At 45.3% G+C, this 27220-nt stretch overlaps 1 protein-coding gene across 7 annotated transcripts in view; it reads right to left on the bottom strand.

The window, feature by feature from the left end:
- The window catches only part of ATF6 (activating transcription factor 6), a 366260-nt gene that overhangs the window by 253703 nt on the left and 85337 nt on the right, over window positions 1-27220 (bottom strand). For all 7 annotated transcript variants that reach the window (XR_005583814.1, XR_005583815.1, XM_039485531.1 and 4 more), the window contains 2 exons: window positions 9749-9934; window positions 7608-7699 (listed from right to left, as the gene is read on the bottom strand). Coding sequence is in view for 5 of the 7 variants with exons in the window: in XM_039485531.1 (XP_039341465.1) it covers window positions 7608-7699; window positions 9749-9934 (278 nt within the window). In the remaining 2 variants the exon portion in view is untranslated. The remainder of the gene's footprint in view (window positions 1-7607; window positions 7700-9748; window positions 9935-27220) is intronic.

The following is a 27220-nucleotide window of genomic DNA, read 5'->3' as shown; positions in this document are numbered from 1 at the left end:
GTGCTCCTTTAGCTTCTTGATCGTCCAGTGGCCCCACTAGTTATTTAGCAGGCTTTTTGCGTCTGATGTACTTTAAAAAAAAATTGATATTACTTCTGAGTTTTTGGGTAGCTGTTCTTCAAATTCTTTTTTGGCCTTCCTAATTATATTTTTACATTTCATTTGCCAAAGTTTATGCTCCTTTCTATTTTCCTCACTAGGATTTAACTTCCACTTTTTAAAGGATGCCTTTTTGCCTCTCACTGCTTCTTTTATGTTGTTGTTTAGGCACAGTGGCTCTTTTTTGTTCTCTTACTATGTTTTTTAATTTGGGGTATACATTTAAGTTGAGCCTCTATTATGGGGTCTTTACAAATTTTCCATGCAGCTTGCAAGGATTTCATTTTTTGCACTGTACCTTTTAATTTCTGTTTAACATCCTCATTTTTGTGTAGTTCCCCTTTCTGATATTAAATGCTACTGTGTTGGGCTGCTGCGGTGTTTTCCCCACCACAAGGATGTTAAATGTAATATATTATGGTCACTATTACCAAGTGGTCCAACTATATTCACCTCTTGAACCAGATCCTGTGCTCCACTTAGGACTAAATCAAGAATTGCCTCTCCCCTTGTGGGTTCCAGGACTAACTGCAAGACACAGTCATTTAAGGTGTCAAGGAATTTTATCTCTGCATCCCGTCCTGAGGTGACGTACCCAGTCAATGTGGGGATAGTTGAAATCCCCCATTATTATTGAGTATTTTATTTTTATAACCTCTCTAATCTCCCTGAGCATTTCACAGTCACTATCACCATATAGAAGACAGTTGTCCACTGGTCCGACACTATTTGGATATGTCAAGATCAGATGAGGGGGAGGAAGGCTTTGCAGGGCCAAAGGACTTTTCTCAGTTCTAATAATTATGCATCCTGGACTCTGAAAGGGTCCAGATGCCTTGTACAGCATGATCATCCATATGAGCACCCGAACCTAAGAGGGAGGCTTTGGTAATGATGGTTGTCTCGGATATCGGTGTGAGGAAAGTGATCCCCATGCAAACGTTCTCCAGTTTTGTTCACCAAATAAGAGTCCAGACCCTTGGAAGGAATTGTCACTTTGGCATTGATGTTGCCCTTTATGGTGAACAGACAAGCCAGGTTTGCTGACAATGGAGATGGAGCCTGGCAAATGGTGTCAGATGTGTGTATGAGGCCACATGGCCGAGAGGAGGCAGGCATGATCTGACTGAAGTCTGGGGCTTGAGGGTGACCTGGTTTATGAGAGCACCCATAACATGGAATCTCTCAAGAGGTAGATAAGTTCTGTGCTGTGGTCAAGTCCAAGGTCACTCAAATGAAGAATGTGGACTTTGTGGGGGTCAACAAAGACTTCTCGTGATCAATACAAATTACTAGAGAAGGAAGCAGGCAAAGAAGGAAATGGGTTGCCAAATTGACTTGCTTGTACGATATGCCCTTTAGGAGCCTGTTGTTGAGGTATGGGAAGATGGTGAACCCATTTCTTCTCATCCAAGCTGCCACCACTGACAAAAGCTTTCGTAAAGACTCTGGGTGCTTTAGCTAGACTTAATGGAAGGACCCTGAATTGGCAATGGTCTTGACCAAAGAGGAACCTGAGGAACTGATATGCCTTCTCTCCAATCCCATTAATACCACAGGTTCTATGGAAAATCTATCATGACAGCGCTTGAGTCATCCTTATTGTGCCCAGCTGGCCAAGACAGTTCTGATTCACAGATCTACTGAAGCCCTCAGCTCGTCTGCCCATAAGCATCTACTTATAGTATGGGTAAATGTTAATGTGAAAGTATGTGTCTTTCATATGGAGAGCCGCAAACCATGTGCCTTCCTCTAGGGAGGAAATTATTGATGAAAATATGACCATGTGGAATTTTAATTTTTGGATGAACATATTTAGTCGCTGTAGGTCCAGAATCGGCCTCCATCCCCCATTCTGTCTGGAAATTAAGAATTATGGGGAGCAGAATCCTTTTCCCTGATGGGGATATGGAGTCCACTTCTTGATAGACAATTTCCTTGTGAGATTGGTCCCTGAAAAGGAACCAAGAAGGGGGTTTGTGGGTAGGAGTTGACAGAAACTTGATCAGATAGCCACAATGAATACTTTCCAGTACACATTTGTCGACTGTTAGGGCCCTCCAGTTTCAGGCAAACTGGGTAAGGCAGCCTCCAAAAAACTGAAAGGGGGGGGGGGAATGATGTGGCATCAGTAAAGGGACACAAGTCTTAACAGTCCCATCAAAAGAAATTCTTTGATTGAGGGTTGGAGTGAGGGGTGGCAAAGGATGTCACAGGCACTGTGTGTCTGGGCTTGTGCACCCTCTGTCATTTACAAAGGAATTGGTGGTAAAAAGGTTGAGGAGGTGGTCTTGCTCTGTATCCCTGCCTGTGACGCTTTCTCTTAGGGGAAGGAATATAGATGTACAGTGAGCAAAAAGCTGTACTCAAGTCCTTGACGGGGTGGACAGAATCAGCTGTCTTCTTATGGAAGAGACTAACTGTATTGAAGGGCAGATCCCACATGGTATTCTGCACCTCCCTAGAGAAACCTGAGGACTGTAACCAGGAATGACTGTAGCCATCCCTCTGGATGCAGTGTCTGTAACATCTTCTATAGCTTGGAAGGAAATCTTAGCCACCAGTTTGCCCTCATCAATTAAGGACTGGAAGTGGGCTCCATTTTCCTGAGGTAGTTTGTCTTTGAATTCTAAAACCTTTGTATAATTGGTTAAATCATATTAACTTGAAAAGCCTGGTAATTTGAAATCGTGAATTGGAGAGAGGTGGAGGAGAAGTCCTTTGATCCCTGGAGATCGAGCCATTTGGCACCCATGTCTGAGGGAGTAGTTGTTGGATGTTGCAGCCTGGATCTCTCCATGACCACGTATACCACCAAAGAGTTAGGAACTGGGTGCAAGACTAGAAACTCTCCTCCCCCTTGGATGGAGCAAAGCAGTGCTTCTTGGACCTCTCTGTGGTGGGAGCACAAGAAGCAGGAGTGCACCACATTATTTTTGTTGGATCCACAGTATTCTTGCCAGCAAGTTAAAAAAGTATGGATTGGATGAATGGACTATAAGGTGGATAGAAAGCTGGCTAGATTGTCGGGCTCAACGGGTAGTGATCAACAGCTCAATGTCTAGTGGGCAGCCGGTATCCAGTGGAGTGCCCCAAGGGTCGGTCCTGGGGCTGGTTTTGTTCAACATCTTTATTAATGATCTGGATGATGGGATTAATTGCACCCTCAGCAAGTTTGCAGATGACACTAAGATAGGGGGAGAGGTAGATATGCTGGAGGATAGGGATAGGGTCCAGAGTGACCTAGACAAACTGGAGGACTGAACTGTAGTGGGCCAGCTTAAGAGCTGGGGCCAGAAAAGCCCTGAGAGGGCGAAGACATTGCCTCCAGGGAAGGAGCCCTAAGGCACTGCTCTATTCCAGAGCAGGGACAAACTGAGACACATCAGAGAGGGCACTGAGAGAGGCCCCTGTTGGACTTGTTCCCAAAAGGGGTTTGTGTTGCTTTTACGTCACAGCCAGACTGTGTATGACTTGGCTGGAAGGCTGAATCACCAAAGACCCACCACAAACAGAGAGGGAGTGCAGGCACACACATTTGGCCAGGGAGCACTTGTGAGAGGTGAGTGCAACCCTGTTACACCTTCCAAGCAGAAGAATATTTTTATGTGCATTCTCTCACCAGGGTGGAGATTTTTTGTTTAATTAAAAAACAAACCCATCCAAAAAAACCATCCATCCACCCTAAACTGATATTCAAACTTAGAGATACAGCCAGAATTATTCCCAAACCCTCATAGCACAAAGGCAGCAGTGACTTCAGTCCCACAAAAATGTTTGTTCTTAAAGCTTTCGAACTCTCAGAAGAGAGCAGTATCTTGTTTTGTAACCATTATTTTCCATTTCTATAGCACATTTCACCCTAAAAGATCCCAAAGCAATTTATAAACTATGCAGGCATTACTTAATTCATGGCTAACAGCTGCTGTATTCCATGCTAAACAGCACATAGCAACTCCACATGCCAATTTAGGACAGGAAGTAGAAAACCCTGTGCAACTAAAACGACACTGAGATTTAAGGAGGCAGAAAGTAATTACTCAAACTGGAAGTGTTGCCAGGGCACCTGAATTAGCTTCCCTACTGCTATAGACAATGCCATGGGCTCTTCAATCACAAGTGGTCAGGAGCTCAACTTTATGAGTTAATAGTGCGATATTCTATATCACCACCCATTGCTTCCCAAAGTACCTATACTTTCTTTGGATATCTCCCATTCCTGCACTCATTAGCCCCAACACTTATCTTGTAATGTCTGAGAGAATCACTGTCTGAAGAGGCAGGACTTAAGAGTTTTAAAGGACTTGTTTTACTTCTCTATAACCTGCCTGGTAGATTTTCTGTAGATTAGATTATAAATCTATTCATTCTATTTTTAGTTGCTGGGTGAAACATGTGGTTTAAATTCATACAATATTGCAGGAATTCACACAGTAGGCACTATGCAAAACACCTATAAAGTTCTACAAAAGCCAGAAAATCCAGCAACTGTCCTGTGTTTATAAAATAAAGCCCATGAGCATTTCCATAGCATACACAGCCACAAAAGAACTAACTTCATTTGGTCAAATGTTCAAGGCACAAAAACAAGTAATGTAGGTCCAAATTTTATGTACTGGGGAAAATGTGTATTTTCAGAGTTTTAAAAATCAATGTAAATGAGGTGGTTTGAAGATAAGTACAGGTTTTAAACCTTTTCCCGCAGTGTCTGAATCACAAATATAACAACTGATGTGCAGCAAACTGGGCTTAATATCAGAAATAAGCAAAACTGTCCTGTCCAGTTTCACTGCTGACATTGAGGGAAGTGAAGGTGAAGAGAGATAGCATCAATACTGGCAAGTCACTTAGAGTTTAAAGTCATTTCAGTTTTAACAATCTAACTGGTGTCGGTAAACATTTCATTTTCAAATACAGGATCATCTTGGCAGTACCCTTTTAAGAAAATCCAGATTCTTCTAATCTCTCTCTCTTACATTAAGGGTGATTCTTCATGTACTGAACGGGCACATACAGTATACAGCAACTGGATGTCTATTGTAGTGCTCCACCTGGGGAGCAGGAAGGAGTTCCACAAAGGACAGAGCCCTACTTTCCAAAGCCAGGTTTAGTGAACAGGGATGTAATCCCAGAATCCAAAAAAACCCCAAAAAACAAACCTCTGTTTTTGTCCCCATTATGCTAAAGATTTATTTATAATAGACCTGGGAGGGAGTGGAGTTCTTTCCTGATCCCTCACTCTGTGTCCCACTGGGTATTCTACTAAAAGACCTTCCCTGGCTCCCTTGGCTATCTACATTAATTTCAATTCCCATCTTAAAAAGCATTAGTGTATATGCTTTATGTTCAACTGGACATTTTTTGGTCCACAGGCAACTAGTCAGTCAAAGGGAATTCACAACATTCTCTCTGCAGCATTGCTTTCCCATTATGATGTGAACTTTGTAAATCAGATTGTCAGAAAAGGCTAAACAGAGTTATGACTATAACTTACATATCCAGAAGTCTGGCCCTTCTGTAATGAGGGATGTGCCCATGATGGAGGAGGGAAACAAGAGAAACTCACAATTTTAAGCAATGCCTACTGTGACTCTTTATGGAGAAGCAGCAAAGAGCCAGACAAAAGTTCCATGATAGTAGAACAAATACATTATTATATACTCCTGGGGCAATTCTGCGCTACTGTGCATGCACAGAATGTATATCCCCTACAGATTTCTTTGCTTCCCTGCAGAAAAATGACTTCCTGATAGGAAAGCAAAGGGAAGCCACAAGAGCGGTCATGTGCTCCTTCCCAGCAGTATGTTTTGGGTGCCACGGGCAGCTGGCAGAGAGGTAAATCACTGTGGGGCGGGGGGCTGAGGAAGACCCTTCTAGTGGCTCCTACCCTGTGCCGGGCTCAGCTGCCAGTCCTGGCTGGGCTGGGGAGGATGGGACTTCCTCTTCCCGTGCACAGCATCCAGGGCTGGGTCAGATTTACTCCCAGATTTCTTCCCCCAGATGCACGAAGCTCTGCAAACTCCCTGCCACTTCCTGCACCCATAGCTCCTCAGCTGCAAGGGAGGGATCCCTGTACAGGGACCTGCTCCCCCATGCATCCAGACCCCCTCATACGCAGACCCTCCTGCTGAGCCTCACCCCCCCGACACTCAGAACCCCCCTGATGAACCCCACTTCACCTGGACCACCCCGACGAGCCACCCACACACGGCTCCCCACCCCAAGCCCCAACCAGCTGCACATGGAGTATTCCCCCAGCATCTGGACCCCCAACTAAGCCCCAACATCCAGACCCCCCCCGCCAAGCTCTATCCTCCCCATGCCCAGACCCCCCTTGCTTAGCCCCAACCACCTTCACCTAGACCCCCACCCTGCAGAGTCCCATTACTATTGTACCAAGAACCCCCCCCCAACAAGCCCCTGTGCATCCAGATCCCCCCACAAATGGATCCCCCCCTGAGCTGCCCACACTCAGGTTTCCCCACACAGAACCCTCTCAACCCACATCTGGATCCCCCATACTAAGCACCTCCACACTTGGATAGAGCCTGCCTTCCCACACCTGGTGCACCTGGCACAGAGAGGAAGAACCCTGGGGTATTTCTGAGGCAGGCCCGGTCCTTGCCCTGTGTCAGGGTTGTGTGCAGCCTCACTGCTGAGTCCGTGTACCAGGGATGCGGGGGGAGGGGCGGCGTCTGCACAGTGATCTCCCACCTCTGTGCAGCCAATGCTCCCCAGTGCCATGCTGGAAGCTCCACATTTATCTGACAAATAAAATTTGTAGAATTTTAAAATATTGTGTGCAGAATTTTTAATTTTTTGGTGCAGAATGCCCTCAGAAGTAATATTTTTGCTTCTAAACTAACTCCACTTGCTCAACTGAAAGGGATGCTGACACGCTGACAGAAGAGACAAATTTTAAGACTGATCGTATCAAAGTAAGGGAGCTAGAAACAACTGGATTTTATTTTGACCAAAAAGAGGGAAAAATGGGGTTTCACAAACTACGTTTTTTGTCAGAACTTGTCTTTTTTTTCTTTTTTTTTAATTGAGATTTTCACTTGTTTTTGAAAACCAAAATCATTTTGAAACTTGGGATTTGTTTTCTCCCCTTTTGTCACTGAATGCAAGAGAGTAAATTATATCAAGAGGTCCTCCCTGTCCCTTTTTCCACTATTACTTTTCAAAGCTTCTCCAACTTTCAAAAATTGAGAGAGTGGAGAAAGAAGAACGGGGGGGGGGAGGTGGAATACCCCCCCCCAGTATCATTCACTCTGTTATTATCCATGGTAACATGTCAGCTATTAAGGCGCCCTCTTAGTGTGGAAGATGGCAAAGGAAAAAAACTATGCTGTGAGCCCATGGCCTCCCACCACCAGACAGACCGTATTAAAGATCTAGGTAGAAATGAACTGGGAGGAGGGCAGATAACCAAGGCTATGGATTCAAATCAATAATTAATTCTATTGTTATAGGGAGAGGATGAAGGGAGCTTGAAGGTAGCTTACCTGAATGGGCCATAGTTCAACATTACAAAGGCCAATATCACCATCACACACACAGCTCTTCTCTTTGGAGAGGGGATTTTAAGATTCTGGTTCTAAACAGGGAGACAGAGCACATACTCAGTGTAAGTGAGGATTTGAAAACACAAATGCATTTCAGACACTAACTCCTGTTGTTGCCTTTTATATTAAGGATGACTTGCAGAGCATAAAACTGCAGAGATAAAAATGAGTTTCCCCTTTTTTCATAAAGATGTATGAATGCAGCCAGACCTTTCTAAAAATAAATCTAGACCTCTTTTACATTGCATTCAAGTCCCATCTACCCAAATTTTCTATGGACAACTGGAGAACCAATAGTTTACAACAAGGAATTAACACTAATAAATTTATCTAAGGCTCTTATCTGTCTCCCGTCACCATAGTATCTGAACACCTGAGTCTGTAATATATTAGTCCTCCCCTTGAAACAGGGCAGTAGTATTATCCCCACTGTACAGATGGAAAGATGAGGTACAGAGTGACTTCCCCAAGGCCATCAGGGAGTCTGTGGCAGAGCCGGGAATTGAACCCATTTCTCCTAAGGCTGTGTCTACACTGGCAATTGAATGACAAAACTTTTATCTTTCAGAGGTGTTAACCTCACCCCCACACCAAAAAATCCCACAATTTTCCCATGACAAACACCAGAGTAAACAGCATGAATGCCACTTGTTGGGGGTGGAAGTTTTATGTCAGCAGGAGAGCCAACAAACAGCGGCTACACTGCACGACTTCTAGCGGCACAGCTGTAATGACCCAGCCATGTCATTAAAAGATGTGTAGTGTAGACAAAGCCTATGCCTCAGGTAGTATCCTGACCACGGGTCTACTCTTCCTTTCTTTCCCGCTTCTAATTGAAGGGGAAGTGATTTTTAATCAGCTTCATGTAGCTCAAATGCCTGTCAATCAGTAGAAGAAAAGCTCTTTGATTTAAGATTCAACTACTTTAGCTCTTACATTTAAAGCTATGAGTTCCCAATCCACAACACTGGGTGTTCCAGGAATGAGGTGCATGTAGTATAACAGGGAAGACAAGCCTGGATATTTTTAAAGTGAAAAAAATTGAGGAAAGGGAGAGTTTTCCAGGCCTTCTTCACACATTTAAATACTACGAAGGCCAGTCTAACACTTGCTTTTTCAGCCCCTCTTTTAGTCACCTTTAATGGATTTGATCTGAAATAAAGACACCTTGATGGAGAATGAGGTGTTTAAGGAAGTCTCCGGAATAATCTCTTTTCCGCAGACAGTTGCTAGAGGAAACTGAAGTGAATTATAATGGGAATTATGTAGCGGGGTTAACATTTGGAAGCTATCCCACAGAAATCTGCAATCCTGAAATTGTTCTGCAGATCGTTGCTCCCTTCTTCCATGCCAGCGAGAGCAGAGGCTCCCGCTAGTGCTGCTCCTGCACACAGCATGACCAAGCAGGAGAATAAAGGGAAACCGACTAGGACTGTCACTTGGTTCTTTTCTGATGCAATTATTGCTTGAGAAGCAGAAACACCCTCCCAGGCATATGGGGAAAGAACAAAGAGCAGCATAGGGATGGGGTGACAATTTTAAAATCAAGATTGGGTATTTTTCTAAAAATATATGCTCTAGGACTTATCCTGTTAAAGTTCTGTGGCCTATGTTATATAGGATCAAGCACATGATCACAGTGGACCCTTCTAGCATCACTCTAGGCTTCTATGCCAACAATTCTGAATGGTGGCATGGAGGGAGCATAACTGCATGTGAGAAGCACATCACTTAATTCAGTGTGGAGTTTCCTTCAAATGTCAATTTAATTAACAATGGTAATTAGTTGGGTAAGTAAACAAATGTAATTCAGAAATGATGCATCTAGCAATGTATCTGGACAGCATGCTGACATAGGGACTCTGGCTCCAGACCAGCAGGTGAGAGAAAAGGAAGGGGGAACATGATGAACATGTGCATTATTTTAAGCTAATAGCAGATAGAGGTCCATAACAGCCATCCCTATTGCCCCCCAGTTGTTGGCACGTGCCATTATGATGCCTTTACCAACACAAGTTCATTACGGTGCTGTTCTAAGCAAAGCACTGCATAGATTTTGTCCTTCCACAAACACTTCTTACCTCTAACACCAATTCCTCCAGTTGTCTCTTCAGTGAGCCATTCTCTCTCTTGAGCTGCTCATTCTCCAGTAAGGCAGCCTTCAGCCTGGCCTCCAGCCCCAACATGTATTCTTTCTTCTTCCTGCGTGACTGGCAGGCTGACTCCCGGTTTTTGATCATGCGTTGCTGTCTTCTCAGGATGTTAATCTAGATGGGGACCAAGCAGTCTGGTTAAAATAGGGAACCCTAACCTACTTGCACATTGGTCATCTCATACACAATTTCTGCTCTGCTACTTTTTCAGTCAACTGAGCACTTCTATCCAGAAGTTACTAATGTGTTCATCACCACAGCATCTAGTCTCTTATCAGGATGTACCCCCAAGAATTAGATCACAGAAGGAATGAAAGAATTATGTCCCAATTTCTTCTCTTTCCTGACCTGTATTCTTTCATATTTCCTTGGCACAAACTGGTACCCACCATATATAGGAGTGCAGGACAACTGCTGTGCTTGTGCAGCAAATGATTTTCAGGGACCAATTTATGAGGAAAGGTAAAGAACTTAAGATACACAGTTTGTAAAAATCTTGACTAAGAGTTATCAACTACAGTGATTATATGCACTACAGCATATTGTAACCAACACGAATGAGAATCAAGCAAACAGGATTGTGCACGGTGGTATCGGGAGGATGAAGAGCAATAGAATGAAACTAAAGAAAATGTAGACTCAGTGTCAGGTAATTTGTAAATAGCGACATTAACTCAAATTATGAGATTTCTACCAGTCCCCTTGGGATACTATTTCAGAAGCTATTTAAAACTGGACTGAACAAGGCACTGGTAAATAAACTCTTGGGTTTGCAGGCAACAACTCTGCACTGTGTTGCAGGGGAAGTTTTTTCCTATTGTGTGACGAAGTGGGGGGTTTTCTTGGGTTTTCTGTGTTTTCCAGTGGGTTGCATGCAGAGGGAGTGGGACTCAGTGTGCCCGGGTATTACTGATTTAACAAGGTGAGGGGAGAGAGAGTTTGTTGTTACAGAGGACCGGAGAGGGAACTTGGGACCCCGGCCGATGGCCTGGAGGATGGAGACCCCAGCGACTGGTGACCTGGTGACCTGGAGACCCAGCTCAGGACTGGCCAGTGGGAGGACAATGGGCTGCGAAGAGAGGACCCCGGTGACCTGACCAGCCGGTTCCAGCCAGAGGAGGGCTGAGAGGAGAGGAGACCCAGGCCATCCTGTTTACGACCCTGTTTACCTGGAGAGAAGACAACGGACAGAGGCGGGGCTTGGGGCTGGGGATATCGGAGGCCCAGCTGGGAAGCAGGGGGGCCTGGGCTGGAGAGGGGGAGCAGGCAGAGCCCACCTGGATGCAGGGGAAACTGGGATGTGCTGTGCTGAGGGAGGCCAGGCCTGAGGCCCTGAGAGTTTCCTGTGCTGTGTTCAACTCTCAATAAACCTTCCTGTTTTATGCTGGCTGAGAGTCACTCCGGTCTAGAGAACAGGGTTGCATCAACCCCTTCAGGGATGAGGAGGCCCGGGGGGTCCAGAGCGCGTGGACTCCCTGAGGGGGCCCACAGCGAAAGACAGGCGTGCTAAGGCTCAGAGAGGTGCGGCTCCAGGAGGTGGAGGGGCCTGACCCTGAGAGAGAGTGGACCCCCAAAAAGGGCTGTCTCACTGAAAGAGGCACCCCCCACGGACCGTACTAGGCCATGAGTGGGCACGATCTGTGAGTCCGTGACATTGTAATCTAAAGCCTAAGAATTTATCCTTCCAAACTCTGAGTCTGATTCTCATTTACACAAAGGCCCATTTACTGAACCAAATGAGTTGCCAAAGGAGGGATTGAACAGGCAGGAAGAGAAGCAGGAAAAGCCAACAGAGGACAGGATTTTAAAAAGTACAGAGTGCTTGACCATGTCAAAGGTCAAGGAAGATGAGAATGGAGGCCTTGCTGCTCTTTAATATATCAGTTTGTTCCAGCACTTTCTCTTTCAACATCTCAATCTGACACTGGACACTGCTTCCACTGGAATAAAACCAAGCACAGAAACATTTCCATTGATCAATTTAATAAAAGAATATAAATTTGAGACCTAAGCTGACCTGAAAGCACCCTGTTAAAGACAAGAACAGTCATGGTCCACACTAGCATTATCTGGAGCTAGTTTGCTACCCCTGCCTTAAATCTTACATTGAGTTTCTTTTCTGCATAGCCTAGGAATGGGAATTGTGTTCTTGCTTTATTATGGAGACACATAGTTAAAGATAAGGAACAACTTCCAATAAACCACAACAGGGTGTGTGGTGTTGTTATACAGTAATTCCTCACTTAAAGTCATCCCGGTTAACATTATTTCGATGTTACCTTGCTGATCAATTAGGGAACATGATCGTTTAAAGTTGTGCAATGCTCCCTTGTAACGTTATTTGGCAGCTGCCTGCTTTGTCCACTGCTTTGGGGGGGGCGGGGGGAGCAGCCTTGGAAACAGGGTGGACCGTCAGCTCCCTTATCAGCTCCCCGCTCCCTTAAGTTCCCTGTGCAGCAGCCACCCAGCAAGCTATTAATTGCCCGCAGTTCAGCTGTCCCTCCCCCAACTGCCATGTGCTGCTCCTGCCCTCTGCCTTGGAGTTGCTTCCAGGAGCCTCATGCTTGCTGTGCAAGGGAGGGGGAAAGAAGAGGGCTAATGTCAGTAGTTCTGGTTTCTATAAGCCACACGGTATTTCAGTCAACAAACATTAAATGTCTATGTATTTAGGTAAAAGGTCTGGAATCCTGGAAGTTAGAGGAAATAGATTGGGGCCTGTCATAAACAGATAGTTAAGGGTTAATGCCTCTTTTACCAGCAAAGGGTTAAGAAGTTCACCTAGCCTAGCTGACACCTGACCAGAGGAACTAATGGGGGAACAAGATGTTTCAAAAGGAAGGAGGGAAGTTTCCTTTGTTTAGAGTCAGTTTCAGTTTCAGCCAGAGTGAAAAAGATCAAGGAACCAGCCTCTTATCAGAGTAGTAAATTTTCGAAAGGAATAAATAGGTTTATGTTTATTTTCTTTTGTAACTTGTTTTTGTGTAATTAGGGGAATTATCAAATTGGGTATTCTTGTGTGTATTAAGGTTTCTGCCCAGGGGAACATCCTGTGTTTTAAATCTGTTGTCTGTGAGATCAGCTGGTATGCTGTCTCCCAGAGGTTTTTTTCTTTTACTTTTCTTTTCTTTAATTAAAAGTCTTCTTTTTAAGAACCTGATTGATTTTTCCTTGGTTTAAGATCCAAGGGGATTGGATCTGGACTCACCAGGAATTGGTGGGGGAAAGGAGCGGGGATGATTAAATTGTCCTTGTTTTAAGATCCAAGGGATTTGGATCAGTGTTCACCAGGGACTTGGTGGAGGAGTCTCTCAAGGCTACCCAGGGAGGGGAAGGTTTTTGGGGGGGAAGAGAGTTTTCCAGATAACTCAGAAATCTGGATGGTGGCAGCGAGACCAGATCTAAGCTGGTAGTTAAGCTTAGAGGTGTTCATGCAGGTCCCCACAGCTGTACCCCAAAGTTCAGAGTGGGGGTAAGACCTATGACAGGGCCCCATCCAGACTATCCCCCAGGACCTGTGCAGGATTATTTATTACAGTATATCTGCCAGTTTAATTTAGATGTCTCAAACTTCAGCACTTCTACTCCTTCCCTTTGGAGAATGTTTCAGAGTGAGAAAAAATGTTGATAAGCCAAAACTGAGAGTATTTTTGTAAAGAAAGGTTAAAATCCTTACACAAGAACTTTGTATTTATCAAACAGCTATGAGAAACCCACAAAATTCAGAGTTAAGATTAAATTTAAAAGAAAATCAAATATTGGCAAGAATTGAAAAACACAGATCAGGCACCTAAGCTACTTAAGCTCTACACTTTTACTCTGTAGATAACACCAGAGATGCATCAGCCTCCCTCCAGTGTCTCTGCTATGTTGGCTGCTGAAGGAACACTAGGAGAAATCTACACCCAACAGAGTTAAGAACAATAAAGAATTGTTTAAATATATTAGGAACAAAAATAATCCTCACAAAGATACTACTCCATTATTAGATGGAAATAGTAGAATTATCAATAATAATACAGAAAAGGCTGAGATGTTCAATACAAATTTGAATTTGTATTGGGGGGGAACAGAAGTGATGCAGTCTCATCATATGGTGATAACACTCTTTTTATTCCACTAATAACTCTAGTAGCTTCTGTTTAACATCCTGCAAAGTCAGACATTTTTAAATCAGCAGGTTCAGATAAGTTGCATCCAAGAGTTTTAAAAGAGTTGGCTCTGGCATTTGCTGGACAGTTAATATTGATTTTTCAATAAGTCTTGGAGCACTGGAGAAGTTCCAGAAGAAAGCAAATGTGCTAATATTAAAAAAGGATAAATGTGATGACCTAAGTAATTATAGGCCTGTCAGCCTGACATTGATCCCATGCAAGATAATAGAGCAGCTGATAAGGGACTTGATTAATAATGAACTCAGTGAGGGCAATGTAATTAATTCAAATCAACATGGGCTTATGGAAAACAGATCCTGTCAAACTAACTTGATATCTTTTTTTTGACGAGATTACAAGTTTGGTTGATAAATGTAATAGTGTTGAAGTAATATATGTAGACTTCTGTAAGGTGCTTGACTTGATACAGCATGACATTTTGATTAAAAACTAGAACAATATAAAACTAACATGGCACACATTAAATGGATTAAACGCTGTCTAAATGATAGGTCTCAAAATGTGTCTGTAAATGAGAAATGAACATTGGGCAGGTCTGTTTCCAGTGGCCCTACACTATCTGACATCTTTTATCAGTGACCTGGAAGAAAAAATAAAATCATCACTGATAAAGTTTGCAGATGACACAAAAATTTGGGGGAGTGGTAAATAATGAAAAAGACAGGTTACTGCTTCAGAGCAATCTGGATCGCTTAGCAAACAGTATACATTTCAATATGGCTACATGTAAATATATACATCTGGGAATAAAGAACTTACAGGATGGGGGACTCTATCCTGGGAAGCAGTGATTCTGAAAAAAAGCCAAAAAAGCTAATGCCATCCTGGGATAAATAAACAGGGGCATCTCAAGTAGAAGAAAAGAGTTTATTTTACCTCTGTATTTGGAAATTGGCACTAGTACTACCACTGCTGCAATACTATGTCCAGATCTGGTGTCAACAACTCAAGAAGGATGTTGACAAATAACTTCACAAATACACTCTTCCCTTCCTTCAAGTTGGTACACAAGTACTCCTGAGATCTTACAGGAGTCGAGGAAAGCTGGCTGTATTTTAAAGAATCCTTATTGAGGTTGCAGGAACAAACCATCCCGATGTGTAGAAAGAATAGTAAGTATGGCAAGCAACCAGCTTGGCTTAACAGTGAAATCCTTGCTGATCTTAATCACAAAAAAGAAGCTTACAAGAAGTGGAAGACTGGACAAATGACCAAGGAGGAGTATAAAAATATTGCTCAGGCATGCAGGAGTGAAATCAGGAAGGTCAAATCACACTTGAAGTTGCAGCTAGCAAGAGATGTTAAGAGTAACAAGAAGGGTTTCTTCAGGTATGTTAGCAACAAGAAGAAAGTCAAGGAAAGTGTGGGCCCCATACTGAATGAGGGAGGCAACCTAGTGACAGAGGATGAGGAAAAAGCTAATGTACTCAATGATTTTTTTGCCTCTGTCTTCATGAATAAGGTCAGCTCCCAGACTACTGCACTGGGCAGCACAGCATGGGGAGGAGGTGACCAGCCCTCTGTGGAGAAAGAAGTGGTTCGGGACTATTTAGAAAAGCTGGATGAGCACAAATCTATGGGGCTGGATGCGCTGCATCTAAGGGTGCTAGAGGAGTTGGCGGATATGATTGCAGAGCCATTGGCCATTATCTTTGAAAACTCATGGCGATCGGGGAAGGTCCCGGATGACTGGAAAAAGGCTAATGTAGTGCCCATCTTTAAAAAAGGGAAGGAGGAGGATCCGAGGAACTACAGGCCAGTCAGCCTCACCTCAGTCTCTGGAAAAATCATGGAGCAGGTCCTCAAGGAATCAATTCTGAAGCACTTAGAGGAGAGGAAAGTGATCAGGAACAGTCAGCATGGATTCACCAAGGGCAAGTCATGCCTGACTTGATGAGATAACTGGCTCTGTGGATGAGGGGGAAAGCAGTGGACGTGTTATTCCTTGACTTTAGCAAAGCTTTTGATACAGTCTCCCACACTATTCTTGCCAGCAAGTTAAAGTAGTATGGATTAGATGAATGGACTATAAGGTGGACAGAAAGCTGGCTAGATTGTCGGGCTCAATGGGTAGTGATCAATGGCTCCATGTCTAGTTGGCAGCCGGTATCAAGCGGAGTGCCCCAAGGGTCGGTCCTGGGGCCGTTTTTGTTCAATATCTTCATTAATGATCTGGAGGATGGCGTGGACTGCACTCTCAGCAAGTTTGCAGATGACACGAAACTGGGAGGAGTGGTAGATACGCTGGAAGCTAGGGATAGAATACAGAGGGACCTAGATAAATTAAGAGGATTGGGCCAAAAGAAACCTGACGAGTTTCAACAAGGACAAGTGCAGAGTCCTGCACTTAGGATGGAAGAATCCCATGCACTGCTACAGACTACGGACCGAATGGCTAGGCAGCAGTTCTGCAGAAAAAGACTTAGGGGTTACAGTGGACGAGAAGCTGGATATGAGTCAACAGTGTACCCTTGTTGCCAAGACGGCTAATGGCATTTTGGGCTGTATAATTAGGGGCACTGCCAGCAGATCGAGGGACGTGATCATTCCCCTCTATTCAACATTGGTGAGGCCTCACCTGGAGTACTGTGTCCAGTTTTGGGCCCCGCACTACAAGAAGGATGTGGAAAAATTGGAAAGAGTCCAGCGGAGGGCAACAAAAAGGATTAGGGGGCTGGAGCACATGACTTGGAGAATGAAGTAGTTCGGGGCTATTTAGGAAAGCTGGACGAGCACAAGTCCATGGGGCCAGATGCGCTGCATCCGAGGGTGCTAAAGGAGTTGGCCGATGAGATTGCAGAGCCATTGGCCATTATCTTTGAAAAATCATGGCGATATGGGGAGTTCCTGGATGACTGGAAAAAAGCTAATGTAGTGCCCATCTTTTAAAAAGGGAAGAAGGAAGATCCAGGGAACTACAGGCCAGTCAGTCTCACCTCAGTCCCTGGAAAAATCATGGAACAGGTCCTCAAGGAATCAATCCTGAACCACTTAAAGGAGGGGAAAGTGATCAGGAACAGTCAGCATGGATTCACCAAGGGCAAGTCATGCCTGACTAACCTAATTGCCTTCTATGACAAGATAACCGGCTCTGTGGATGAGGGGAAAGCAGTGGATGTACTATTTCTGGATTTTAGCAAAGCTTTTGATACAGTCTCCCACAGTATTTTTGCCAGCAAGTTAAAGAAGTCTGGGCTGGATGAATGGACGGTAAGGTGGATAGAAAACTGGCTAGATGGTCGGGCTCAACGGGTAGTGATCAATGGTTCCATGTCTAGTTGGCAGCCGGTATCAGGTGGAGTGCCCCAAGGGTCGGTGCTGGGGCCGGTTTTGTTCAATATCTTCATTAACGATCTGGAGGATGGCGTGGACTGCATCCTCAGCAAGTTTGCAGATGACACTAAACTGGGAGGAGTGGTTGATACGCTGGAGGGTAGGGATAGGATACAGAGGGACCTAGACAAATTAGAGGATTGGGCCAAAAGAAATATGATGAGGTTCAACAAGGACAAGTGCAGAGTCCTGCACTTAGGACAGAAGAATCCCATGCACTGCTACAGACTAGGGACCGAATGGCTGGGCAGCAGTTCTGCAGAAAAGGACCTAGGGGTTACGGTGGACGAAAAGCTGAATATGAGTCAACAGTGTGCCCTTGTTGCCAAGAAGGCTAATGGCATTTTGGGTTGTATAAGTAGGGTCATTTCCAGCAGATCAAGGGATGTGATCATTCCCCTCTACTCAGCACTGGTGAGGCCTCATTTGGAGTACTGTGTCCAGTTTTGGGCCCCACACTACAAGAAGGATGTGGATAAATTGGAGAAAGTCCAGCGGAGGGCAACAAAAATGATTAGGGGGCTGGAGCACATGACTTATGAGGAGAGGCTGAGGGAACTGGGATTGTTTAGTCTGCAGAAGAGAAGAATGAGGGGGGATTTGATAGCTGCTTTCAACTACCTGAAAGGGGGTTCCAAAGAGGATGGATCTAGACTGTTCTCAGTGGTAGAAGATGACAGAACAAGGAGTAATGGTCTCAAGTTGCAGAGGGGGAGGTTTAGGTTGGATATTAGGAAAAACTTTTTCACTAGTAGGGTGGTGAAGAACTGGAATGGGTTACCTAGGGAGGTAGTGGAATCTCCTTCCTTAGAGGTTTTTAAGGTCAGACTTGACAAAGCCCTGGCTGGGATGATTTAGTTGGGTTTGGTCCTGCTTTGAGCAGGGGGTTGGACTAGATGACCTCCTGAGGTCCCTTCCAACCCTGAGATTCTATGATTCTATGACTTCTGATGAGAGGCTGAGGGAACTGGGATTGTTTAGTCTGCAGAAGAGAAGAATGAAGGGGGATTTGATAGCTGCTTTCAACTACCTGGAAAGGGGTTCTAAAGAGGATGGACCTAACTGTTCTCAGTGGTAACAGATGACAGAAAAAGGAGTAATGGTCTCAAGTTGAAGTGGGGGAGGTTTAGGTTGGGGGAGGATATTAGGAAAAACTTTTTCACTAGGAGGGTGGTGAAGCACTGGAATGGGTTACTTAGGGAGGTGGTGGAATCTCCTTCCTTAGAAGTTTTTAAGGTCAGGCTTGACAAAGCCCTGGCTGTGATGATTTAGTTGGGAATTGGTCCTGCTTTGAGCAGAGGGTTGGACTAGATCACAGAATTGAATCATAGAATATCATAGTCATCCTGAGGTCCCTTCCAACCCTGATATTCTCTGATACCTCTCATTGAAAGGTCCTTAGACAAGGTGTTCAGGAGATCAAAAATGTACAAAACAAATTCCAAACATAAGTGAAAGCAATTTTTCCTGGCTCCCTCACCTTCAAATGGTTTGTCCAAATTACTTCGCATTTAGACAAAAATTGTCCATTAGCCACAGCTCAAAAATTCTAATTGAATTCTTTTTAAAAAGGAACAAAAAAATCAAGCTTGTAAAGGGAAATAAGTAGCAACATTCACCATGGAGGCACCTTACAGATCTACACACACACTCACTCACTCACCAATTTAAAAACATAAGAATGGCTATACTGGGTCAGACCAATGGTCCATCCATCCCGGTATTCTCTCTTTTGACAGTGGATGGTGCCAGGTGCTTCAAAGGGAATGAAGAGAATACAGCAATTTATTGAGTGATCCATCCCCTGTCATCCAGTCCCAGCTTCTGGCCGTCACAGATTTAGGGAAACCCAGAGCATGAGGTTGCATCCCTAACCATCTTGGCTGATTGCCATTGATGGATCTACCCTCCATCAACTTATCTCATTCTTTTTTGAACCCATTTATAATTTTGGCCTTCACAACATCTCCTTGCAACAAGTGCCACTGGTTGACTGTGCATGGTATGATGAAATACTATGTTTGTTTTAAACCTGTTATCTATTAATTTAACTGGGTGACCGCTAATCCATGTGTTATGTGAAAAGAGTAAATAACACTTCCTTATTCACTTTCTCCCACCCACTCATGATTTTACAGACTTGTCTCATATCCCCCCTTAGCCATTTCTTTTCTAAGCTGAACAGACCTAGTCATTTTAGTCTCTCCTCGTACAAAAGCTGTGCCATACTCCTAATCATTTTTGTTGCCCTTCTCTGTACTTCTTCCTATTCCTACTTGAATACATCTTTTTTGGGGCAACCAGAACTGCACCCAGTATTCAAGGTGTGGGTATACCATGGTTTTATATGTGGCATTATGATATTTTCAGTCTCATTATCCATCGCTTTCCTAATGGTTTCTAATATTGTTAGCTTTTTTGACTACCGTCACACATTGAGCAGATGTTTTCAGAGACTTATTCATGATAACTCCAAGATCTCATTCTTGAGGGGTAACAGCTAATTTAGATGCTAATTTCAACAGGGGGAGGGATAACTCAGTGGTTTGAGCATTGTAGGGCTTCCTACATTCTGCACAGAATACTAACAACTAAGCTACAGGGCTATCCATTTTCATAATTACTTCTCAGAATAGAGCCTGACATTAAGACTCTTAAATAAAAGATAATATACAAATGGAAAGTATTATTATCAGGAATAGGAACTGAACTCTAGTTTGCCAGATAGTAGCATATAGTATTAGCCACCAGGTTAAGGGCAGGGTCTGCTGCAAGGTAGCAGATTAACCACTAGGTTATAGATTGACTCCTACTGCACTGAGGTACCACTTATATAAGGGTTGGGAGGAGTGGGCAGTGATTTCATGCAGCAGGGTAAAAGGGCTTTAATGGAGCTCTGTTGAACTGACTGCTGAATGTGCTCTTAACTATAAAGGAACAAATTGCATTCAAAATCCATCCAGGAATAGATTATGTGCCTGCCATGACTAAACCTACAGCCACAGAAAAGCAGCAGCTATCAAGCCATTCTTGACACTGAAACAAAAAGTAGCAGCAGATCCTCCCTGTGAATCTACTGCAGGAGTGCCTTCTCCTTGCAGTCAATCCAAATTATTATAGAAGGACCTGAATAATCTCTTCCCCTGCAGGAAATATTGTGACCCTGAAGTCCTCTGCTGAAAATCCCAGTCATAACAACTTGTCTGAAACACTGTCTCATCTTAACTCCTATGCAGCAAATCCTGCCATGTTACAAGGCCTATGACAATAACATAAGAACAGACATATTGGGTCAGACCAATGGTTCATCTAGCCCAGTATCCTGTCTTCCAACAGTGGCCTATACCAGGTGCTTCAGAGGAAAGTAACAGAACACGGTAATTTTGACTAATCCATCCCATCGTCCAGTCCCAGCTTCTGGTAGTCCGCATTTGAGACACACCCAGAACATAGGGTCGAGTCCCTGATCATCTTGGCTAACAGCCATTGATGAATCTATCCTCCATGAACTTATCTCATTCTTTTTCTGAACTCATACTTTTGGCCTTCACAACATTCCCTGGCAACGAGTTCCACAGGTTGACTGTGCATTGTGTGAAGAAGTACTTCACTGTATTTGTTTTAAACCTGTTGCCTATTAACTTCTTTGGGTGACCTCTAGTTCTTGTGTTATGAGAAGGAGTAAATAACACTTCCTTATTAACTTTCTCCTCACCAGTCATGATCTTATAGACCTCTAGCATATCCATCCTTAATAATCTCTTTTCTAAACTGAACAGTCCCAGTCTCTTCAAACTCTCCTCATATAGAAGCTGTTCCATACCCCGGACATTTCTGTTTCCCTTCTCTGCACCTTTTCCCATTCTAATTTATCTTTTTTGAGATGGGATGAATGGAATTGCATTCAGTATTCAAGATGTGGATGTATCATGGATTTAGATAGTGGCATTATAGTTTCTGTTTTATTATTTATCCCTTTCCCTAACACTTCTTACCTTTTTTTAGCTTTTTTAACTGCTGCTGCACACTGAGCGGATGTTTTCAGAGAACTATCCACAATGATTCCAAGATCTCTTTCTTAATGTACATTTTGTACGTATAATTGGCATTATTTTTTCCAACGTGCATTACTTTGCATTTATCAACACTGAATTTCATCTGCCATTTTGTTGCCCAGTCACTCAATTCTGTCAGATCCCTTTGTAACTCTTCACAGTCTGCTTTGGACTTAACTATCTTGAGTAATTTTGCATAGCCTGCAAACTTTGTTAACTCACAACACCCCATATTCCAGATCATTTATGAATATGCTGAACTATGCAGGTTTCAGAGTAGCAGCTGTGTTAGTCTGTATCCGCAAAAAGAACAGGAGTACTTGTGGCATCTTAGGGTATGTCTACACTACAGGACTATTTCAAATCAACTTAAGTCGAATTTGTGGAATCGACCTTATGAAGTCGAATTTGTGTATCCACACTAAAAACACTAATTCGACTGTGTGAGTCCACAGTAATAGGGCCAGCGTCGAATTTGGAAGCGGTGCACTGTGGGAAGCTATCCCACAGTTCCCACACTCCCCGCTGCCCATTGGAATTCTGGGATTTCCCCCCAATGCATGCTGGGGGAAAAATGTGTCGAGAGTGGTTTTGGGTAACTGTCATCATTGAACCGTCAATCACGCCCGCCCTCCCTCCCTCCCCGAAAGCGCCTGCGGGCAATCTGTTCGTGCACTTTTCTGCTCAGTGACAGCGCAGGCGCCACAGCACTGCGAGCACGGAGCCCGCGGCAGTTATGGCCGTTGTCAACTCCTCGCACTTTATCATCCACCTCTTCCACAGTCAGCTGCTGAGAAATCGGGCTACTTTTCAATGGTGCTGCGAGCACTGGTGGAGCATGGGGGACGTTTTACCAACATCAACGTCGGGTGGCCGGACAAGGTTCATGACGCGCGTGTTTTCAGGAAATCTCATCTGTTTAGACGCCTGCAGGAAGGTAGTTTCTTCCCGGACCACAAAATAACTCTTGGGGATGTGCAGCTGCCTATAGTGATCCTCGGGGACCCAGCCTACCCGCTAATGCCCTGGCTCGTGAAGCTCTGTGCAGGCGCCTTGCACAGCGACAAGGAACTCTTCAAGTACCAGCGAGCAGCGTGACCTGTGACTGTTCAGTTTCTTTACAGAGAAGCTGAACCTGCCCCTGTTTCTTTACCAAGTTACTGTTGACTAGCATCTGCAGTTACATACCCCGTCCACCCCGCTTCCCCCACTTCCAACACACATTTAAAAATAAATCAGATGGTCCACTGTGACTTTACAAAGGTTTCTTTATTGATGACTTTGCGTTAAAGGGTTGAAACTGGCACGCAGACTGTGCTGGGTAGGGTGTGTGGTGATGTAAAGACCGCCTCTAAACTCGAGGAATGACAGGCTCCTGCTCCCAGAGCGGTCCGCAGTGCCGGACTGGTTGTTTCAACGGAGCCTGCCATCCCTCCTTTTTGGGACTCTGTGTGCGGGGGCTATGTGGCCTTGCGGCGGGGGAGGACGGATACAGATTCCTCTGCTGCGTGGCTCTGTGGTCCAGGACAGGGACCGTTGCATGAGATCTGTAACACCCCTCCCCCGCTACAAAGTCACGTACCCCCCCCCCACCCACACAGAACCTGCAAACCACCTCCCATACCGACCAGGGTGCCTACTGACTGCACTGTGTGTGTGACCTGCTGCTGATCCTGCCCCCGTCTCTGTACCCTGCTAAAGGTGACTGTCCTATGCAATACCCTATCCCCTTCCCCACCCACCCCTTCAAATGCAGCGTTGTGTAAAAAAACATGAGGGAAACAGTAATTAACAGCAAAGTATTTTTAATAATTAACCAGACAGTCAGGGGATGAAACTGGGATTGGGGCTACGGTGAGTCAGGAAGGGAAGGAATTCTCAAAAATTAGGGTATGAGAGCTTTTGGGTACTTGAGCACTCTGCTGGGGTGCAGTGACAGTTTTCACGGCCCCTGGCGCCACTCCTTCTGGTTACTTTGGGTGACGGGAGGTATGGGACTTTGTGGCGGGGGAGGGCGGTTGCAGATACACTGCGGGGGGGCTCTGTCCTCCTGGCTGCGGTCCTGCAGAACATCCACAAGGCGCCGGAGTGTGTCCGTTTGCTCCCTCATTAGTCCAAGCAGCATTTGAGTCGCCTGCTTGTCTTCCTCACGCCACCTCTCCTCCCGTTCGCTGTGTGAGCGCTGCTGCTGAGAGAGGGTCTCCCTCCACTGGCTCTGCTGGTCCGCCTCAGCTCAGGAGCACCCCATAACTTCAGCGATCATCTCGTCCCGTGTCTTTCTCTTTCGCCGCCTAATCTTTGCCAGCCTCTGTGAGGGGGATGCTATGGCAGGTCTGGAGACAGTCGAAGCTGTGTGATGGGAAAGAGGGAGTGAATTCCTTGCAAAGATACATTTCTGCGAACAATGAACACAGTCTAGTCTGTGTCTGTGAACAACACCATGCACAGCACCTATCTCGTCCGCACTCCTGCAGCAGGCAATCCGGAAAGCATAAACTCTGCCCCTGTTCTACCCCATCGCAGTGTCCCCCGACCCTTGCACTTCTGGGTTGAGATCCCAGTGCCTGATGGTGCAAATTTCATTGTCGCGGGTGGTTCTGGGTAAATGTAGTCAGTCATTCCTTCCTCCGGGAAAGCAATGCCAGACAATCATTTCGAGCCCGTTTTCCCTGGATTGCCCTGGCATACGCCATAGCGTGGCAACCATGGAGCCTGTTTTGCCTTTTGTCACTGTCACCGTATGTGTACTAGATGCCGCGGACAGAGGCGATTCAGCAGCGCTACACAGCAGCATTCATTTGCTTTTGCATGACAGCAGAGATGGTTATCAGCCATACTGCACCATCTACCACGCCAATGTAAATTGGCAAGGTGATGACGGGTAGCTGTCCTATTGCACTACACCTTCTGCTGCTGTCATAAGTGCCCCTGGCCGAGATCGGCCGGGGGCTCAAAAGACAAAACTGGGAATGACTCCCCGAGTCAATCCCTCCTTTATGGTATCTAAAAATAGAAACAGTCCCGCCTAGAATATGGGGCAACTGTACTAGGGTTTTAGTGTATCAGAGAACTACAGAGCACAGCCGCTCTGTGTCAGATCCCACAGGAATGACGAGCTGCGTGCCATTCACAGGGGGTGCCCCTGCAACAACCCTACCTGTTGCTTCCCTCCTCCTCCAGCCTTCCTGGGCTACCGTTGTAGTGTCCCCCCATTTGTATGCTGAAGTAATAAGGAATGCAGGAATAAGAAACAGTGACTTGTTAGGGAAATGAAATGAGGGTAAGGCAGCCTCCAGCTGCTATGATAGTCCAGGCATTACAGAATCTTTTCTTTACACATGAAGGGCGGGGGCTGATGGAGCTCAGCCCCCTGTTGCTATGATGAAGACGGTTAGCAGGCCGTCTACCTATGGGCTGATGATGAGGACAGGTAGCAGTCCTATTGCACTACATCATCTACCGCAAGGCTGATGATGAGGACGGGTACCAGTCGTATTGCACCATCAGTCACCCATGAGGCGGGGGAGGGGGGGCGAGGATGCTACCGTAGCGTGCCGCAGCATCGCATCTACCAGCAGCATTCAGTACACATAGGGTGACACTTACAAGAGTCAAGAGATGATTTCTTTCCCTTTTCCTTCTGGGGGTGGGGGGTGGCTGTACATTGACGAGCTATGCCCTGAACCACCGCGGACCCTGTGTTTGACCCTAGAAGCATTTGGAGCTCAGCCAAGAATGCAAATGATTTTCGGACACAGCGGGAACTGTGGGATAGCTTGCGTCCTCAGCCCCCCGCCCCCTTCCCTCCATGAGCGTCCATTTGATTCTTTGGCTTCCCGTTACGCTTGTCACGCAGCAGCGTGCTGACTCTCTGCTACGCCGTCTGTCCGGAGATTTTTTTAAAATACTTTGGACCGGGCGTAACATTACGGTAATTTTCCTAATTAGATGCAGGAGTCGCCGAGCGAGATCGCCCTGAGGAGGGTCACTGAAGGAGATAGAGAGCGCATGCTGCGTGAAAGCCAGCACAAACCAGGGCCCTATGCAGCCGTGCTCGGGGAGGCAATGCTCCCTGAGTACCTCATGAAAGCCTGGCACGGAAAGGTGTGCTACTACGGAGCACCCAATAAGGCAGCTCTCCCCAGGAACCTCCTGCGGAGGCTTTTCGATTACCTCTAGGAGAGCTTCGTGGAGATCTCCCAGGAGGATTTCTGATTTATCCCCATATAGATAGAGACCTCCTTTTCACATACTTCAGATTCCTGTTATATTAAGAATAAAAGTTTACATGTTTAAAGCACTTACCGACTGCTCCTTCCCCTGATTCAGGGTCCGGGTTAACGCACGGGAAGGGTTCGTAGGGGCTCTCCGTGAGGGTGATGAAGAAATCCTGGCTGTCAGGGAAACCAGCGTTGTAAGCGCTGTCGCCTGCCTCGTCCTCCACAAACCCTTCCTCATCTTCCCCGTCCGCGAACATCAACGAGGAACTGGCCGTCGACACTGTCCCATCGTCAGAGTCCACGGTCACTGGTGGGGCAGTGGTGGCAGGCTCCATAGCGTCCGTTTGCCGCTTTGATTTTTTGGTAGCCTTGTCTGGGGTCCTTGATTTTCACGCGGCGCTGCGTTGCATCCCGGCTGTATCCTCTGTCTCTCATGGCTTTGGAGACCTTCTCGTAGGTCTTTGCATTCCGTTTTTTGGAGCGCAGCTCCGAAAGCACAGACTCCTCGCCCCACACACCGATCAGATCCAAGAGTTCCCAGTCAGTCTATGCTGGGGCCCTCTTTCTATTCAGAGATTACATGAACTCCTATGCTGGAGAGCTCTGCATTGCTGCCGGTGCTGCTGAGCTCGCCCCGATGTCCAACCACAAAATGAGATTCTAACTGTCCAGACAGGAAAAGGAATTCAAATTTTCCCAGGACTTTCCCTGTGTGGCTGGTCAGAGCATCCAAGCTCGGACTGCTGTCCAGAGCGTCAACAGAGTGGTGCAGTGTGGGATAGCTCCCGGAGCTACTAAGTTTGATTTGCATCCACACCTAGCCTAATTCGACATAGCCATGTCGAATTTAGCGCTACTCCCCTCGTCGGGGTGGAGTACCGAATTCGAACTAAAGAGCCCTCTAGGTCGAATTAAATGGCTTCCTGGTGTGGACAGGTGCGCGGTTAATTCGAATTAACGCTGCTAAATTCGAATTAAAGTCCTAGTGTAGACCAGGCCTTAGAGACTAACAAATTTATTTCAGCATAAGCTTTCGTGGACTACAGCTCACTTCTTCGGATGCATAGAATGGAACACACAGACAAGAGATAGTTATACATACAGAGAACATGACAAGGTGGAAGTATGCATACCAACTGGAAGAGTCCAATCAACTGAGATGAGCTATCACTTCAAAGGTTTTTTTTCTGAACTATGCAGTAATTTTCTGACTCATAGCAGACATTCAGAATGTGCCAAAACTTAAACACTAGAATTAACTGCTCAACCACATATTAAAGAGTTACATATAATGTCATATGTCTTGTATATTTGCTTTTAAAAGAAGTCCAAAATAAGTGTGGGAAAGTTTTCCCCCTAAATAGTGTTTTTTTACAACACTAACAACTAGGCTCATATTGTCCTCTCATCTTCCAAGTTATCTACAAAATTCAAGCACTTTACAAACTGAAGTTGCCATTTCAAATTAGTGCTACAAATAATACTGTTTTGAGCAAATTTTAAGCCCCTAATACATGATATCTGGCAGTGCCTTAACTATGTGCTCACTACCACTCCCACATAATGTGGTAGGAATGTCCCACAGGGCAATTATTCTGCTAACGAGTTATGGGAAAAATG

The sequence above is a fragment of the Mauremys reevesii genome, linkage group 8 (assembly GCF_016161935.1).
Source record: "Mauremys reevesii isolate NIE-2019 linkage group 8, ASM1616193v1, whole genome shotgun sequence".
Lineage (NCBI taxonomy): Eukaryota > Metazoa > Chordata > Testudines > Geoemydidae > Mauremys > Mauremys reevesii.
Note: the sequence above shows the minus strand (reverse complement) of the source record. Positions and strands in the feature narration are given on the sequence as shown.